The sequence below is a fragment of the Melospiza georgiana genome, chromosome 2, assembly GCF_028018845.1.
Source record: "Melospiza georgiana isolate bMelGeo1 chromosome 2, bMelGeo1.pri, whole genome shotgun sequence".
Taxonomy (NCBI): Eukaryota; Metazoa; Chordata; class Aves; order Passeriformes; family Passerellidae; genus Melospiza; species Melospiza georgiana.
Genome location: NC_080431.1, coordinates 63418510 through 63438706, shown reverse-complemented (window position 1 = coordinate 63438706; position 20197 = coordinate 63418510). Strand labels below are relative to the sequence as shown.

General features: G+C 38.1%; 1 protein-coding gene across 2 annotated transcripts in view; it reads right to left on the bottom strand.

Annotated features, from left to right (window-relative positions):
• The window catches only part of MICU2 (mitochondrial calcium uptake 2), a 135433-nt gene extending 115291 nt beyond the window's left edge, over positions 1-20142 (bottom strand). For both annotated transcript variants that reach the window (XM_058045149.1, XM_058045150.1), the window contains exon 1: positions 20016-20142. In XM_058045149.1, the coding sequence (XP_057901132.1) occupies positions 20016-20141 (126 nt within the window). In that variant the 5' untranslated portion in view covers position 20142. The remainder of the gene's footprint in view (positions 1-20015) is intronic.
• Between the last annotated feature and the right edge of the window lie 55 nt (positions 20143-20197).

The window sequence follows — 20197 nt, the reverse complement described above, 5'->3', positions numbered from 1 at the left end:
GCTGGTCTGAGCAATAATCAGAGCAATTTACTGATAAAACACAGATTCTTATGGTTTCTGCCTGGGCTTTAGGTAATATAGTCATTTTGATTACACTCTGAATGTATGATAGCATCTGAAAGTATTATTTAAATAAAGCATTGCCTGGTTCTTTCACTGTAGTGTTGCTGTCTGACATCTCTTAACTTCATAGGTCACACGTCAATTTAGCAACCACATATTAAATTAATTTTTCTTCAAGTAACCTTCAATCAAGTTTTTCTAAGCTATTATTTTTTTCACTTCAAAGATCAGAAGCTTTGGGACGCCACTCCCACATCAGCTAGCAATGTCCATTTCTAACAATGATTTGGAAGACTGGAAGGGAACTTCCTAAAAACAATTATGGATTTAGGAGGAATACCAAACAACAAGTTCAGTACCATGAGCATTCTTATAATATGTGTTGTACTTCTAGTTTTTCTCAGATATTGATGTTATCAGCTTAGTTCACTGGAACATCAATGAAGTGTGCCAACCAAGAGGCAATCATGAAATATGTTGTGTCTCAGTTAAAAAACTTTTTTTCACACTAGAGGAACTGGTTTTGGCACAAAACTAAACTCAAAAGCCCATATCTCTCCCCTTCCTCTTCTCTCCACCAGTACACGCTATAAAGTATTTATTTCTTATAAAACCAAGCAAATCTAATAAAAATAAAATGAAATTGCAGATGTTTTAAAATAAGCAATACCAAATGAGATTTTTTGAGGTCTAGTGTGTCTGCTTAGTTAATCCAGGATTGATTTCAATTAAGAGGCAAGTCTAACGGAGCCTACAAAGACATTACAGCAATTTTTTCCTTATCCTGTTCATAAAATAAAATCAATTTAGCATTTTAATCAGAGAAAACCTTTAAAGAAGCCTTTAACAGTTGATATTGATACTAGGGAATGCAATTTCCAGTCCTTGAAATTTTACTCATCTTTCTAAATCTGTCAATTACCCCCATAGCTAATATTACATCTAAATATTAATTCCTTGAAAGAAAATGGCTTCAAGCTAGTCAGTAAAGCTTCTACTGAGGGAAGTCCAAGTTATCTTTAAACTCAGCAGTTTGAAAGCCCTAATGAATTATAGAAGGCAACTAAACAGAATGTATGTAATTACTTACAGTATTAAAAAATAACATTCCAAATTATATTTTGTGTGTCTTTTCATTACTTACATTTAATATTTTGCACCTATCTGCTAAGACACGTGCTCACTATTCATTGTAACATAAAAGAAGTTTGCAGTTTAGGGATCTGTATATTTTACTATGTAAATCACATGATGCTCCATTCTGGTCAGTACAGTATTATCTGTACAAATTAAGTGGAAGAATTTCTAAAAAGTTGATTGCTTTACTGAGTTGTGTATGGACACCCTGAAGCATATATTTTAGCTCTTTAAGCTACACTACTTACTGCAGAAAGAAAATTATTCCAGTGTCTCAAACTAATTTTTCACAGATATTTTTTAGTTTCAAAACAGGATACAGATCTCCATTCTTCCTCAAACAGATGCCTGTGTAATTCAAAATGCACCAAGAGAGACTGGAAGTTCAAAGTGGGAATTAGGGGGCTGAGATTACTCTTTAGAAGGAAGAGGTAGATGACATAAAAGCAAACTGAAGAAAGAATCAGAAAATTCTTACCTGGGAAGACTTAATCCCAGAATAAGCTCAGTTGGAAGGGAGCCTCAAGACTCATCATCTCCAGCTCCTGGCCCTGCACAGCACCATCCCCAGGAGTCACACCATGTGCCTGAGAGTGTTGTCCAACAGTGGGTCAGAAGTACCAGCGGGCCAATTTCCCACGCTACTCTACACAAGAGCATCAACATAAGATGTGGATATTTATTTTCTTATCTTTATTTTGATGGGATTTTGAATGAACAGATAACAGAGTTGAGAAAGAGATGATAAGCTACTTCTCAGTGTTACAATTTTTTTGTTTTAATGTAAACACTACTGCCTTCGGTTCAGCTCCATAATAATTTCTCTTTAGACACCCAACACACTAAATGCTTGGGAAAGCTCAGTAAAATTTACTTTAAAAGGACAGCTACACAGCTTAGTCAAAGCAGTTCAATCACAATTTTAAGAAATGCCTCTTTTTAGAATCAGAGAAATTTGCCAAAAATGAGACACAGTTCTGCTGTTGGCACAACAGACTATCTATTCTAAGGCCTATTTGATACCATTCCACACTACTATTGCTCAATTACATCTAGTTGTTCTTAAAGACTCTTTGTCTTCTCAAGTGCTTATGGCTCCCTATATTTAACACAGATGATCTTAATGCCAGTTCTAAATGCGTGAAACATGAACAGGGTTGGACAAGGGCTCTAACCAAGAAACACAGTGCTCTTCAAATATTCTATTTAAAAGAAGTCTCTCCAGTGTGAGGATGAGGAGCTATAAAGATCACCAGGGTATAAGCTGGCAGCAGCTGTGAATGACTATTTAGGTCCCACGCAGAAATAGCTTCGTTCAGAACCACAGAGAATGTTAAATGACAGCATCAAATTAAACACAAGTTTTTTGAACCTTGGCTTCTTTTTAAGAAAGGCTGTGGGAGTGGAGGAGGACAGACAGTGTACCATGCTCCCAGGGCTAGAGAAGGAAAGTGCCATCCCTTCCTTTATTCTTTCCACTGTCCAGCATTTCTAGTTCTTTGCATCCACAATTATAAACAATATTATGTAGCACTCAAAGTAGGAGGATTTTCTAAGAAGGCAGGAGAGGTGAAAGGCAGATCAGTTCAATTTAAGAAGCTTAATTTATTAGAGTGCATCTTTGAATAAGGATTAATTGCTATGAACACATAAGAAAAACAAGTTGTTTTTAAAATAGATTTTGGTCACTAAGCTTTTAAAAAGTGAATATAAATACTCATGCTAGAAATGCAGGTCACTTTATATTTTCAAGGCATGGCACCTCAACAAAGTGTAGGCCACAGTTACCTTGGGCATAACGATATATTTCAATAAGCCAGCTTGACACAAAATATTTATCTGAAAGGTCTTGATACAAAAGAACTTTCCAATAACAATGAAAAGTAATCAGAGCTGCTAGCATGAAAAGTTGAAATTAAAACCAATAACATTATATATAGTTCTATTTTGTAAGATGCTTTCATAATATACCTTTTTTATAAAGAAGTTGCACACAATCATACATACTAAGTCTATACTTTCAGGCTCTCTCTGGTCATTCCATAAAACAAATGGCCAAATAATCCCCATAGTCAGACAACCTTGGAGGAATTAACTTCACGAAATGGTGTATGGTTGTCATAGGAGATCTGAGCACAGGAAGGAGACAGAGGCCAACTCTGCAAACATTTCTGAGTGTCTTTAAAGTTTACACTTTAGGGGACACAACACAAAGTTTTTTGGCTAATTCATCTTGCTTTTAACTGGCCAAGAAAATGGGAAAAGGTGGAAAACTAGGTTGGTGGAGAAAATGGGAATGATATGTCTCAAGGTTGGAGCATGCAAACTCTCATTGTGGACACTTTTGGGGTGTGAGTTTCACTGAGGTGCTTCATTACTTGTTAAAATATACAGGTGCCTTGCATGGATGGATAATGCCTTTTTCCTTCTGTTCCACCTCTTTGTGTTCAGAAAAACGCATCACACATGTATGACGTAAAGTAAATTGGCAGCATGACAGAAAGGTTAAAAGGTAATCCCACTACCACTTAATTTTACAACTAACCCCAACAGCACTTATAAAACTTTGATTGAAAAGCCGTCTTCTTAAGAGGACTTGCTTACAACCAGAAACTGAGACCAGAGACAACATCCAACACCCCACTGAAAGTAACAGCAAGATGAAAAATGGTGCCTGCACAGGAGATTCCAATGGGGCTCTCCAGCCATGTCCAAGCGTTTGGAAGACAAGCAGTGCCCTGAACTGAAGAAGTGACTACAACAAGCTGCACTGGTACTGGAATTACCTCCACTGAGTGCCTGGCCCCTGGCAGAGTGGGCCATGGGGAAGATGGATTACACAGAGGGCTCAGCACACTCAGGGATTGTGCTTAAAGCCCCGGAATGCGCCTCAGCAGAATGCCGTGTCCAGCACCACTGGCTGGAATCCACGCAGATCCATTACCTTCCCTTTATACAACAGCTTACCACATGCCTCTCTGACACCAGAGATATGCCTTTCCTCCTCCTCTTTATTTTTACTTTAGTATCTTTAACACAACTGAGATGCATACTTTAGGCTGTGCCACAAAGGAGGATTTTAAGCCCATTTAGCACTTGGTAAATTATTGTGCTATTTTCCCGATGCTAATCTAATACTGTTTTAAAAATACCAAATTAAACTAACAATACAGTTCACACAGATGCTTACATGAGTTACACTGAGTTAACTGTACTTTGAATATCAAATTATCTGCATAAGAATCCTCTAAATGCCCCTGAAAACAATTCTTTTTGACTTTTTGACCGTCTCAGGAAAAAAATAGTCCTTCCCAAGAAGTTCTTAGTAAACAGGGCATAGGGACAAGATAATGATACATTTCCTTTCAAAACTGATTTACTTTTTCTTCAGTTGTGGGTATTGCTGTACCCAGTTGTACCCAAATCTGGTTGAGAAATGGCGTACCTTTGAAATTCCACGTCTCTCTTTTACTGTGGCCCCCAAATAATCATATTTCTATCCCAGAATAACACTACCACAAGAACCTAAACATTTTTACTTGGGGAAAAAATAGACAACTCTCCAGAAAGTGTATTTTTTGGTTTTTTTTTTTTAATAAATCAGCACACACAATAAGTTGCTTGATAACACGTTTATCTGATCTGAAAGATGCAGACTGAATTTTGTGTTTTGCTGTATCTAGATCATGAATTTGAGACTAAACAGCTAATATCACAACTTTCAGACTCTCCTTATTCTGAAAAATTACTTCTCCTCTCGATTCCCGTTGTATGCAGTAGAAATCTTCCTAATATTGTCAAAACAACTGTATTCCTACTTTGCAGACTACAACCACCTGTTTTGTTTTTCAATGGGAAAAAATCTAATTGCCCATTCTGCAGCAAACTTACTACTACAGAAGAGTCTGAGGCTTCCTGTACAGAAATGCAGATGCCCAAGACTTACTAGCACAGTTATCATTACGCTGAGGTGCAGCCTTGCTGCTTTTAAAAAGGCCACTAAAACTGCATGCCAAGCCTGGCATTATGAACACAGTTGTTCACTCCTATGCTAATAAGGAGAAGAATTAAGGAAAAAACTAATTGCAACACTACACTCCCACACCACCACAAAAAAAAAAAAAAAACAAAAACCAACCAAAAAAAAAAAAAACCCAAAAAAATCAAAAAACAACAAAACAAGGGGGAGCTTTTATTCTGAGAGCAAAATCTCAATTCATAGATTCATAGCTCAGGTATCATATGTTTTGCTGCAGTACAGGAGAATCCCCTTATTAACAATTATTTCAACATACAAGACACTACAAAACCAACTGACATAAAGACAATCTAAGTTTAGATATATAAACTATTTCCATGTAACAAAAAATCCCTCTCACTTTTTTTTTCAAACTTTAGATCTTCTCAAGCTGCTTCTGCACGGGAAGCGTTCCTCTCCCCCTTTCTCTCTGAAGGTCACAAGCCCTCAGCAAATCAAGAAAATAAGTAACATGGAGCAAAACCATACTATTAGGAAAGGAGCAGGATATTCAATGGATAGCCAGCTAGGACTTCTACAGGATTACAGCAGTTGTCAATTTTTACAGACTTTCTTCCATTACTACAGACTTGTTCTTCACAATTAAGAAGTGCACCTTGGCACTTCAGTGAAGTTTCTCCCCAAATGCCACCAAAGAACTCATCAAGGCTCTTCCTACACTTCACTCTAAAGTCTAAACACTGATGTAAAGTGTATTTATACACCCATACTTCCATTTAGTTTCATCATGAATACCAGAAAGCTTTTGATATCAATGCAGTGTTAAAGGGCATCATTAAATCAGCCCTGTGGAGCAGGACTTGAGATATGGTTGATGAAAAACTAAACATGAGCTGTCAATGTGCATCCCAAGAAGCCAACTGCATCCTGCACCCAAAGCAGCATGGCCAGAAGGATAAGGGAGGGGAGTCTGCCCCTCTGCTCTGCTCAGACCAGCACAGTTCTGGTGTCCCCAGCATAGGAAGGACTCCATGGAATTGATGGAGTAAGTCCAGAGGAGGCCACGCAGTTGACAGGAGACTGGAGCACCTGCCCTCTGAAGACAGCTGAGAAAGTTGGGGCTGTTGAGCCTGCAGAAGAGAAGCTTGTGTGGAGATCTTGTAGCAGCCTTCCAGTGTCTGAAGGGAGCCTACAGGGAAGGTGGAGAGAGATTCCTTCTCAGGAACTGCAGTGATAGGACAAGGAGTAATGGGCACAGACTGAGAGAAAATTTAGGCTGGATATAAGGAAGAAATTTTTTACTGTGAGGGTGGTGAGATACTGGAACTACTTGCCCAGAGAAGCTGTGGATGCTCCATCCCTGGTAGTGTTCAAGGCCAGGCTGGATAATAAGAACTTGAGCAACTGGGTTTAGCAGGAGGTGTCCCTGCCCATGGCATTGATACCTATTTTATGAATAACAAAATTAATTATGCTATTTTATGCATTTATTGCATAAAATAATATCTTTTGAGACAACTGCAACAACACAGGGTCATTTCCTCAGTGCCTTATCAGTTCCAAAAATACAGTAGAGAAGCCCCTAGAGAAGAAAAGATCCACTTTCTCATTCTCTGCTTCCTCTACTATAAAAGTATTATATTAAATAGGAATATTGTGGGACCAATATTACAAAGGAATAAGAGAAATTTTTGCAGAACAACTGCTTTTATGAACTGCCTATAGGAGAAGTTTCAAACAGCTAAATATCTCAATATAAAGTATTCAACTGATGCATAGGCATGCTATACATTGTGTTGCTCTGTTACCTTCAAATTCTTATGAAAACTATTAATGGTCTCTGCTCTTTGCAAATTATGGCCTGAAGGACCAACACCCTATCCACAATAAAAAGTGCATCATTTATTGTCTCATGGCTATGTCAACATAACCTGATCCCCATCAGAAACTCATCATCTGTCTATTCAAAGTTTACCAACAGAAAACACTCGTTCTGCTGCTTGGTGTGGTGATCAAAAGCTTGTGCAATCTTCCCAGTTACAGAAGCTGCTCAAATAAAGAATGTTGGGTCCAACTTCGTTTTGCCAAACACTCACAGGGACACTCAATGGGCCAGAAACATCCACAAGCAGGCAGTGATTAAACTTACAATCTCCAGCTCTGACGCAGCAGGATAACAGCTTGGTTGGGCCCTCCAGAATGGCAGGGAACACTGTATGCATGAAGTTTTATACACTTTGAAGAACTGCAAGCAACTTCTAAATCCACTTATAGTGGTCTAGTCAGATCAGCTGGACATTTCCAATGGCCAGAACCAGATGTATGTAACATGAATTCATCGAGGTGACATGCAGTCACACATACACACACACACTCCTGAACCCTATGGAAGGGTCTCATTCCATCCTATTAATACCACATCCAGAGTTTAATCCCCATGCAGCCTGGCCCAGAGCCACTGTGTCTGCTTTCCATTACTCATCACCTTCTAACTCTGCATTCAAAGCCGAGCCCAGAACAGCCCAGTCTTGCTTCCTGCTGGCAGAGCAGCCTCTCACATGGAGTCTGCTGCTCCTGGAAGTCATGGAGGGAGAGTGACCTAACCCACAGGCTACAGGGGATGAAGAAGGAATAAAGATGCCCATTACTGCCACAACTACAGTCTCACAAATCCTACCCACAAAGGACTCAGCCATGTGATGACACCCAGGATAATCACTCCTTGTTTGCTGTCAATACCAGAACCCTTTGATACTGGAAGTGGTACCTCCTGCCACTGCCAGAGAGAATAAGTGTACACTGCAAGGAAAAATCCATCTGTACTGGAACACCATATAGTCCTTTAAAAGTTTTACAGCAAGGAATCTGACTACGATTCCATGGTTTCTGACAATGCAACTTGATTGCATTGCTGTCATTTCAAGAAGCAGTCCTGTCAAGGATCTCAGCACTGCAGATTATAGTGAGGCACCCATGAAAAACACTCAGTAAACTGTATTATCAGGGCAAGTGCATATTTTTGATAGGACTGTTAATGTAAATAATACAGTATTTATTGCTACATGATGTCTCCTCAATTAACAAATTCAACACTACTGGTGCACCTAAATATTTAGATTTTTCTTTTTTTTTTTTTCATTTTTGAGGCTTAAGAGAAACAGCAACACAAATCTTAAAATTAAAGAATAACAATGCAACACCATTTGGTAATATGACACTGCCAGTTTTCCAAATTTAACAGCAGTTGGGAAAAAAGTATGTCAGCAATTTCCCAATGTACTTTTCTGGAAGACTGAGTAAGAACATTATATACAATTGGTAAATTCAGAAAAAATACTGTGTTCTAGGCAAAGTCATTTTATACCCTTTACACTATCATTCATGATGGTTCTTCAGCTAAATTAAAATCTAAAGTTTTAATGGATTTTTTAAAATCCAGAAACAGAAGACTTTCTTTAGTTTTTGCCATTTTTGTTGTCCACATTGAGTCCTCTCCATATGTCACAGCCTAAATGCAGCTACTTATGACTTTTTAGATCTTTAGTACTCTTATTCAAGAAATTTCCTAGCAACAGCTCAAAAAGACAAGCACAAACTTCTTTACAGAAGTGCTAACTACAGCTCTATGTGAAAAAATTGACAATTGGGTTTTTTCCCAGAAGAAGAAATACTGCAACAGTAACACACACATACAGTAACAACCAAGCTATAAAAACAAACTCCAGCTCTGATACAATACAGAAGTTGATTTAATCTGAATGGCAAATTACAATACACATTTTAACTGTGTATGCCAAAAGAGAGCATGTTTCACTATTATAAATTAATCCCAACATATTTTAAGATTTTGTTGAGAAGTTTCCATATAGGAATGTCTGGCTACATCCAGTTCAAATAAAAAGAGTTCACAGAGCTCAAAAAATTCTCACTTAAGTAAAGAAAAAATAGCAGCATGCGCTGCAGATAGTCTGGTGGAGGGTTAGAAGAAGATAATGGCAGACAAAACAAGTCAAAGTGCAGAAAAAGCATCCACACGTTGCAATGTCTGTATTCTAACCTACACGTTCTCTCCTCTTTACTCTTCTGACTCTCCCCGCCAAGGAGAGAGGGAATGAGAGGCTCTGAGATGTGTAGCTGCCAAATGGGGTTAAACCACAACCAGAAAAAGTAGGAAAACTTCGCTTAAGTGTAGATGGATCTCATCTAAGAACCACAGCAGCAAGCCTGAGGAAGCTCCAGAAGTATTTGGACCGTGCTTTCAGGCGCATGGAGTGACTCTTGGGGATGGCCCTGTGCAGGCCCAGGAGTTGGATTTGATGATCCTTCAGAGTCCCTTTCAAGTGACTTATTCTGTGATTCTGTAAGTCAAGCATCAATTCTCCTCATTTGTTCTGTATTGAACAGTACAGATTTAATATTAATGCCCTGGATAAATTAATGCATTGGATAAAATCATCAAAATTGATCTGGGAAATGCTGGTTTCAATTGATGCATGTTGTGTATTGTGCTTTTCATCTTTTGGAGATTACAGTGCGTATTCCTGCTGTTTCCCATCTTCAGCAGAAGCCTGTAATTGTTTGCATACTCCCAAAGACAGCAGTGTCAGCACTGTATTCCCTGATGCCTAAGACCATCAAGTGTATTTTTCAGTAAAAAAGGTGCCAGATGTTTTATCCATCAGCTTTACCACATTTCCAAGTAAGTACTTTAACCCGAGGGAAAGTCATTACAGCGTAATGAGCAAGGGAAAACATTTCACTGTGACAATCACAGGCTACTTAGGCCACTGTCTCTATGCATTTAAACAATATAAAGCTATAAAGAGCCCTTTCTTAGTCTCCATGCCAAGTATAATTTTAATTTTGCATTGCCATTAAAAACACCAAATTACTAGACAAGTCCACAGTTGCTTCAAAAACAAGCCTAGAGAGGACTGGTACAGAAGCTGTACTATATTTCCAAACCAATTATTCTGTCAGCTACACAATTAAGGTTTGTTATCTTCTAATTTTCAAAGTTTTATAAAAGGAGAAGCAGATTGTCAGATAATGTGGTCAATACGTAACCATTAAGAATTTTCTCTACTGAAAAATAAAGTTCATTTTGGCAAATTTGTGAGATCATAAAATGTAATTACCAAGTCCATTTCACCACAGTGAGCAATACAACATGACAGAACATCATGCTTTTCTCCTTGGCAAGATCTCACATCACCAAGCCCATGCAGTCAAGTTCAAAGCCCAGCCTGATCTGGCAGCACTCAGACCTCTGCCCCTTACAGGGCCTCCAGAAGAAGCTTTTGGTAAAACTTCAGGCAGATTTTGTCCTTTAAATGCTGAGCCTATCTGGCCATTTAAACTAGAAACCTTCAAAATAAATCACATCATTTCTCCATTAGCACATTCTTATGTTTATTTTTTATTATTGTAGTCACACAGTATGTATTTTTAGTATATTTTATACATATGCATACCCTTACTAATATATATAAATTTACATTACATATACATAGCTTTATACTCAGCTCAGTATATATTGCTTTATTACTACAGCATTATTTCTTAATAGATCATTGTAATGGCAGTATTGCCATTAAAAGGCATTATCAAAGAAAATGTCTACTTAAAAAAAAAAGATTTTAAAGTATTTGGAAACACCAATTTTCTTAATTTCATGTAACTTTTCTATCTGTGCTAGAGTTTGTGCAGTTTTTGGAGAGAGACGGAGTTTCTCTGATGATTTGGCAAAGAAGCAGGGAAAGTATCAGTACCTATAATATTTATTAACTACATCTGCTGTAAGTGCTTTTCATAGACTCCACGAATGCAAGACAGTCATTCTTGAAATTTCCCCCACCCTGAAGGGGACACAAACCTTGAGGAACTACTTGAAATGACGTCTGGTGCTTGAAGCTGACAAGACTCCCTTCTCCTGTCTTTCAGCTGTACATGTAATAAAAAGCTCAGAGAGTAGCAGCAAGGAGCTATAGCCTACTACACGTGTTCTGAATGAGCATTTCACATACATTTATCTTGGATGATTATTTAAACCAGATTCTGAGTTATTTGTTCTTTCTGGCTAGATTATATTTCCAAAATGCTGAGCCACTTGCCAGGAATAACCATATTCAGTCAGCCACAATGTTACCCAAAAGTCTACAAGTAAGTGCAATAAGAGCTCTCATGCTAACCCAGCAAATGCATTTGGAAAACAGTACAAAACAGCAGCAATGGGAAAACAGTTGCTACTGCTTGCACAGAACACAGCATGTCTTACCAAAAAAAGAAAAAAAGGGAATTATCAATAAGCTCAAAGTTTCTAGCAAAAAAACAAGGCAAACAGAGCTTCCATCTAAGAACCAAATAAAAAAGAAACTTCGTAGTACCTATGTTGAAACCATCTACTGTATTTACTGGAGAAAAAGTCTTGTATCACCAGTAAATAAATGCTAGTTTCTTCTTGAGATTCTTTGTTAAAATTCAAAATTTTATTTTGTGCAATTCTTTCTAATCAATCTATTTTTTTGTTTTTAGGCAAGCTATTTTCTTATCTGTTTATGTTTGTCCATTAACATAAACAGCCAAAAATTCTCAAGCACTAACCTTTTACTACTAAAAGGTTTTAGTAAAAACCTTTTAGCTAAAAGCACAAAACCATGCAGCTTAACTCACCCCATCTGTTCACATGTATCAAAGTGCCTAGAAGGAATGTTAGTTAGATTTTATTTAATCACTGAAGTCACATAGCATGTGAATTCAAGGAAAAGGTGACAGATCAGATGAAAAACAGTTAAAATTTAACCTTGACCTCTAAGATTACATTTTACATCATGTTGCTTTAGTATCGATGAAGACACCTGCACAAAGAATCTCTGTGCACAAAGAGAAGGGAATAAATGTAAATATTGTCAAAGCCAGAAACTTAAGTATATATATATTTCACATTAAAAAAACTGAAAAGGATACCATATATTTAAAGTTGTAAAACAAATGCACATACATAAGTAATATTTCAGGGTATAATTAATTATAACATCATGTTCCTAGAGATTCCACACTCTCTATACCACATTCTATTTTAGGCACATAACATGACAATGTTATGTCACTAATGCTGAGAATGATGTTTGCGATATATTTAATATCGCAGTTATTGATTTAGACTACTTGATGGACACCTGATACATACAGTATTTCCATAACACAGTGAAACACAGAATAAAACAAGAGGTAGCTAAGGTTACCCTCATTGGCTGCACAAAGGAACAGTTTCAGAAATCCTGAAGCATATTTAAGGAAAATAAAAAAGATTGGGATAGGCTGAGCTAGCAATCTAATTGCATATTTATCAATGCTGAAAAAAGGTTTTGAGCACACACTATTTTCAGAATATTTTGAGACTAGTATCCAAAACTCATTCATTGAAGATGAATTTGGAGGCAAGAATGTTACAAGCCATTTAAACTCAGAACCAAAACACTTTAGTACTTCATCTACATCAAGATGCACAGTAGAGAGAAAAAAAATAATAGGAATATATTCGCATTAAATACCTGAGTTAGAAGGCAGATGCATAAATTATGTTAAACTGCCTCTTTCATAGCCATAGACTACAGGTATCTGAATAGTTTAATAAAAAAATGACTACCCATTTCCTGTTCAGGAACAGACAGTATGGAATGCATTTACCTACTGAGTGCCTTGTCATGATCTATGACAACTTTTTCTTTAGTAATATTTATTGAGATAGTAAATATAGCAGCAAAGATACAGTGGCAAATAAACCATGAGGCTGGCAGAGGGATGGATGCTACCACATGCCAGCAAGAGCACTGCCTGCAGCTCGCCACAGCTGAATAAGGAGCCTCTCCAGTGCTGGGCAGGCACTGCTGGAAAGGAACACTGGGGGTTCAAAGCACCTTGAATCCAACTGGAGCCTCCTCCACAGGCTGCAAGTCTTGCACAACCTTCATCAGGAAGATTTAAAGGCACCCTCTTGTAGATGGTTCAAGGACACAGCCTGCAGATGCAGTAAGAAAACCTTTCCAACCATGCTATATTTGTTTATACGCAATTTTACCTCTCCACAGTGGCAGAAATCTGAGGCTGTGCAGGGAACCACTGCCTGGCTGTGTGCTGTGTACTGCCACTCAGAACAGCGTAACACAGCAAGGACAACAACAACCAGCAGAAGGTAAGACACAAAGACAGAAGGACAACATTTTGAGGAAGCTGTCCCTTCCTTTAAGGAAGTTGTAAAGCAGGAGATTTAAAAACCCAAATAAATAAACAAATAATCTTTGCTTAAAGATGCTCCAACCCATAGAGGTAATGGTAATTTTCATTATTTCTACAAGGCATTGTTTTACTACATAGATTTGAAGAATTACTAATGTAACCATGTGGTCAGGTTCACACAAACTGAATTCCACTGTGAGGCTTCTCTGAGGCCTGCGAGCCATCACTGAGCAGCTTGCTTGATGTGGATTACAAACACTGGCATTAAGTTTCAAAAGCATGTTAAAATTATGATGCAGACTCATTTTACACATGCTTAATTTTACTTAGTGAGCACCCCAGTAATCATCTTTGTGCATCTGCATTCTCCATTAAATTCTAATAGAATAAAGACTTGAAGATAAACATTTCAAAATATCACTTAGGAGAAAAGAACCTGTCCTGGGATTTTTGTTCCAACAGAAGGAGGCATGACAAAGTAAACACAAGAATCTTCTTGCATGTTTCTCAGATTAGACTGTACATATCTCTTCTGGTTTTATATTAGAACCACATTCCCCTCTCCAGGCGATTCTATACATCAATACAAATCCTTATGCAATTTTATCCCAGATTCTATATTTATCAAGACACCTCATCTTAACAGTAATATTCTTTCCCCAGCATGAACCGGGCAAAGATACCCACACAAAAACTCCCATTCTAACACAATACATCATATCTCACAATTCAAAGCACTGACGTGTGACTTTGTAGGAATCATTATTAATGTATAAGAAATATTCTCTTTTTTTCTATTTGGTGAATGAATTCAAATGCCACATGTATATTTTTATCTGGCAAAAAATCCTTCACATGCACTTATTATGCATAGCTTCCTAAATAACACTATGTATTACAAAGAAAACAAAACAAAACAAAAAAACCCAATCAACCTAAAAATCTTCAATATAGCGAGTGCGAAAGTGTGGCCTACAAGCAGTGCAAGCATAACTTAAGTCACAAAGTGATCCTGGTTACTAAGCATGTGTGAAAAACCAATTAAAATCCCAGAGTTAGGCACTTCTTCCTTCCACTGCCCTGTAGAAAATAATTCATATGATTTAAACAAAATGCTGTTTTGACCTGCATGCAACTGTTTACAATTATTTTGGAAGCACATGTAATTTATTTGTTTTTGCCAGAAGTTACCAATCAAGCAGATATACACCAGACAGGTAACATGCTTATAGCATTTTGAAAATTTTCTGTTCATCTGGGTTGGAAATTTTACCTGAGAAGAAAACCATGGATAAAATACTGGAATTTGCATGAACCAACCATGTGTCAGCACTCAATCTCTTTGGAGACACAGCACACATCTCAAACTGTCACCAAAAAACACAGGTAGGACTACAAAACTTTTTAATTTTTTTTTTTTAACAACTTCCAAGTCTGGGAGTCCAGAGATTTCTACTAAGCCCCTGATAAAGTTATATTTCATATATGCACTCTCCCTAGATTATCCTATGAGCTGTGGAGCTGGGTTCTGCACAGCCCTAGGTTTGCTTATATACCATTTTACCTTTCCACAGGGGCAGAACCAAGGGAGTGTCCCCTGAAAGAGCTAGTATTTGGAGAATCTTTTACAGTATTCTGATTTCTTTAAAAGGTGTAAGGTAATAGCTCCAAAATAAATTTTCATGGTGGGTACACATATAGACCTGGTACACAAATCTAAGCTCTAGTTTTAATCACTCAAAGTTTTCTACTCTCAGTTGCTCAGAATAAGTTTTCATATCGTGACATAGAAGTTGTCACTCCCATGTGTGTGACATGGGAGTCACCACTCCCATGTAGTGTGTGGGTAGTGTGACATACAAAGTTACCACTCCCATCTTTGCTTCTGCTAAGAATCATTGACACTCAAAAAATTACAAAACATTCAATGCAGTTTAAACTGAGATAATAAAATTGTTGCAGTCCAAAATAAAATTGCTTCAACAAATGCATTTTAAATAAAATTAGCTTTTCGGACACTTCAAATATTTTACAAATTATCACAAATTGTTTCTTAATTGCTATAAGCACTATCTTAATATTTTCAGTATGACCAAAAACAATATAAGTATTTAAGACTTCCAAGAGACAAACTGAGTCTCCTCTGATCAGGAATAACTGAGGAAGATTGCTGATGCAAGACAGCAGTAGCAGAAAAGGTAAGATAAAGAGAATCAATTAGACTATGACCATGTAATAGAAAGTATTAACAGGAACAGACCCAAAAAATTTCTGTTAGTTATGATTTCCACTTCACTTAAATATTTCATACAGCTTAACTGAGGTTGCAGCTAATGCTCCCTAAAAACCAGAGTGCTGAAACATGGTAATGTTTATCAGCAGACACGACTTTGCACACATAAAGCTTCGCATACGTGCTAGTAACAATTCTAGCTAGTCTCATTTGGAAATCAGTGACTTGGACTCAGTGCCAATTGTGACACGCTGCAGGGATCACAACTTTGCAAGGGCAAATCAAATTTTATTCTTTCTGAAGCTAGTGACCTAAACATGGCCATAAAAAACTCAGCAGGGGCAGGATATACTGCCTCTGGCAGCCTGCTGCTTCTCAGAATTTTCTTATCATTCGCAGTTTGTGTGTGTCCAAGATCAAGCCTGCAGCCCATTGGAAGGTTCCAAATTTAGCTGGAGTGGGCCATGTTAGTATTGCAAACTGCATGCTCTGAGAGAAAAAGGGCACAAGAGACAATGCTCCAAGTCTGATCGTGGTTACAAACCACATACCATTGTGCCGTTCCACTACTAAAAAAGAAAAGCAGCCTGTATAATATCAATGCGGTGTGCAGAGCAGTGTGAACGTTTTGGACCTGGCTGTGTTGGTTAGGATACTAAAAGGAACACTTTTAGTGAATTCAACATAAATCTCTGTTCTGAGGTACACTGGTAGAACAAAAGCCATTTCCCCCACCCTTATTTTTTCTCCTCTTGATACAAGCCAATTAGCTCATTTTATTAAAAAATGAAAATTGATCTAGTTTTTTTCTAACAGAGGCTATTATCTGGTTTGGGTATTTTCACTGTAGCTTCACAGGTAAATATCAAGTGTAGATGGAACCAACACTTGGTACTTATAAAGAAAAAGTTTCAAAAATATTGTGTTCATTTTACTATAATAATCTTTGTAGAGTTTTCCAATCAACACTAAGGATTTACTCCAACATATTATTAGTTATGTGTTTCTAAACAGTAGGTCAGCAAATGAAGATAGAGAATGAAAACAACTTCATAAATCATGAAAGATTACATCTGAGGTATATTACATTAAATATAGAACATTTTATTACTGGGATGTTAACCACTTAATGTACATTGTAAGAACAAGTAAGTGTTAGTGAAAATGTTGACAAAACACCTGGGCCAAAATTTAAAAAAAAGGCGCTGAACTGAAAAGTCATTGTCAGAATAAACAATCCTATTAAAATACAGTAACCAGAGACATGCCACTACAAAATAAAACAGAAACTACTCATACAACTCACAAAAGGAAAACAGATTATCTGACCCTGAAAGACCTTTGATTCTGCAAAGACTCATACAGGATTATGCTGTGTTAGGCTGGATTTCATTTAATCTGAGCAGAAGTCAGAAGTGCCCCTAACCAATATGAGCAGGATTAAACCCATTCCAGCAGGAAGAAAGGACAGGAATTAAAAATAGATTTAAGAAACTAGGTGCCAAAGGTATCAGTCTTTCATTTTAGGATATTCAAAAGCTTTAGAAGAAAGAATTTAAAAAAAGAGTAAGTACTAAATATACAGAACATTACCTTTGGCATGCTGTTTGCCAGCCTCACTAGAAATTGTATGTCTGAAATTTCCTGGAATAAGGAAAAACTGAAAAATGTCTGACTATCTTGACTAAGATTAGTTTCAGTGAGAAAAACAGAAAATCTAAATAGAGTTATCAACTTCAACTACTTAACCTAAACAGACAGGAAGTATTTCCAATGAAGTCTTTGTGCAAAGAAGTTACTAATGGTAACTTAGGACAAGAATGAAAATTGCTCAGTGGCTCAAATTATGCTTACACCAGAGTCACACACAGACATGAAATTGGTCTTAACAACAGAACTTTTTTAACATAATGTAATGCCACTGAAAAGCTTATTATTTTGGTTCTTTACAGCATGGAGATACCTTGTCACTTTGTCAGCTTTATTTTGTCAAATATTTTAAATAATTATGACCAATTTTGCAGCAATTAAACAGACAAGACTATATTACCAAGGAAAATTGGGAAGCACTGTACCATAATCCCACTGCATTCCCAGGAGCAACCAGTAAGCCTTGCTGATGATACAGAAGTATAAATATTTCCACTACATATTCCTTTATAACAAAGATAATGAAAATAACGCTGTTTAATTTCAAATACTTGCCTTAACCTCTAATATTTCACACACCATGCTGCCAACATTCCCACTACATAACATACTACAACAGGAACAAACAGTTCAATATTGTTTGTCAGCACAAGCTCAAGCTTGTGGTTAAGATTAGTTACAATCTGGTTAAGATTGTTACAAACTGGTTAAGATTAGTTACAATGAGAAGGAATACTAACAGAAAATAAGGTAAAGAATTTTCATATCTCATGATTCCACAATCTCTGACTTGAGAAAAAGATGGCTTCAAAATATGTAATAAAGGTGACTGCTTGTTTCAACACTGTTTCACTTTGGGCTATTTTCTATCAATCAGAAGTCACAAGTAGCATCTAAAATGCTTAAAAGACTTGCAGCGTGGCTCTATCACTGTTGCTCATAGCTTTCACAATCTATTTGCAGCATTATGCTCTACATGGTAATTTCCTAGATAGTTTTAAAAAGCTCAGTACACCACCTGCAGCAATATGGAGTACAACATATATGGAGAATTAGCTTCTCCAACAATCATTTTATGGGAAAACTCAAAAGTTCAAATTGAATAAACATTTGAAGAGCCCAGTAATTTACTATCTCCAAACCAGTTGAGTAAGTCCTAGACTTGTGGACTGCCTCTTGAGAATCATTAAAAGTGTACTCATAGGACTGTCCATGCATTACATGGAAGCTATTCCACGAGAACACATCAGCACCAGACTGAGACCTCTTCACTCAACACTCTTTAAAAGTGATTACTTCCCACATTTAACACTTTTTATATATACCTACATACACATCTTCTTCAGCAAGAGTTCCATGTATTAATGAGATTGGTCTCAATGACAGGACTTTTAAAAAATAATGCAATGCTGCTTAAAAACCTCACATAATTAAAAGTAAGAACAACAAGGAGATACATTCTCAGTAGCATATCTGTTGAGTAATGGATGCTTTCCTTGCTAGGAGATGGATATAGAACATTAAAGTTTTAACATGTGCTGTCCAAAGTTTTAACTTGTCCTGGTCCAAGGACCAGGACTACTATTTAGAAAAATGCTTATCTAATAAAATTTGAGTTTTCTAAGAAGATGTAGTTTAAGTATTTTCCACAATGAAGGATAAAATGTTAAAAAAAAAATTAAAAAGTAATTATTTGTTCTTGACTCAGAAATAAATGTTTTCAAGAATAAAGGCTGCTATTTATCTGCTTGTAGGTCAGCCTGTTTAATCACTGTTAAGAGATAAGACATCAAAGCATACAAAGTGTTCAATACTTCCAAAAATTCTCAGATATAAGTAGATGAATGGCACTGCAAGCATAGACTGACCTCTTCACCCATCACACCTAAACCCTCAGGCCTACAAAGCATTTACGTCTTCCAGTTTGAAATAACAAACCAACTCTAATTGACAGTAACTTTTTATCTGGAGGAATAAGAGGAAAAAGCTCACTGCCTCCATGAAAAGGATAAAGTTGCGAAATCGTGTACAAAGATTATTTTATAAATAATAATGATCTGTCATGAGCACCTTTCTGAGTGTCCTGACGCTCCAAGGCAAATCACATTTTAGCATCCAGGGCACACATTTTGGACATAATAAGAGGAAATAAGTCTGTGTAATGCATTTCAGACACAGTAGAACTACAAAAGTACTACTTCCGTGAAATAGCTATACATATTTTTTTCAAGAGACAAAGCCGTGCATGACTGTCTAACAGCACCTGACATGCAGACCGGGCACCGTGGAAGTTTCCCCTGAAAGTTACCAGCAAAAGGCGGAGCTCGCTACAGGCCGTGTGTCTGTGCAAAGCACACAGGTCCATCGTTCAGCACGAGCACGTCTGTCAAGGGGAGAGGGGAAAGGCTCCGTGCTAAGGCAAAAGGCAAGCCCTGCCTTCTCCGGCTGCGGACACCGGCGGAGTCCCCGCCGCTGAGGCGAGGCAGCTCCGCGCAAAGTGACCCGCTGTGATGCCAAGGGGGCCGGGACGCGCATTACCTGCCGCACCACCGGGGCCAGGAGGGCTCCCGCAGCCCAGTCTCGCCTCACGACAGGGTCTGACCACCGCGGATCCCGACCCGTCCGCGGGCCGCTGACAGCCGGCCCCGCGCCCCGGCCCCCGGCGCGCCCGCCCAGCCCTGCCCGCCGCCCGGAGCGGGGATGCTGCTGCCTTACCTGAGCCAGCACCGTCGGGAACACGCGCGGCCGCCCGCTGTAACACACCGCCAGGCAGCCTCCCCCGACCAGAGCAGCGGCGGCCCCCCATGCGGACGGGCGGCGCTGGCTGCGCGGAGGCCGCATCCCGGCGAGCCGCCCCCGCAGCGGGGCTCGGGCGGCCGCCGCCACCGCCGCTCTCC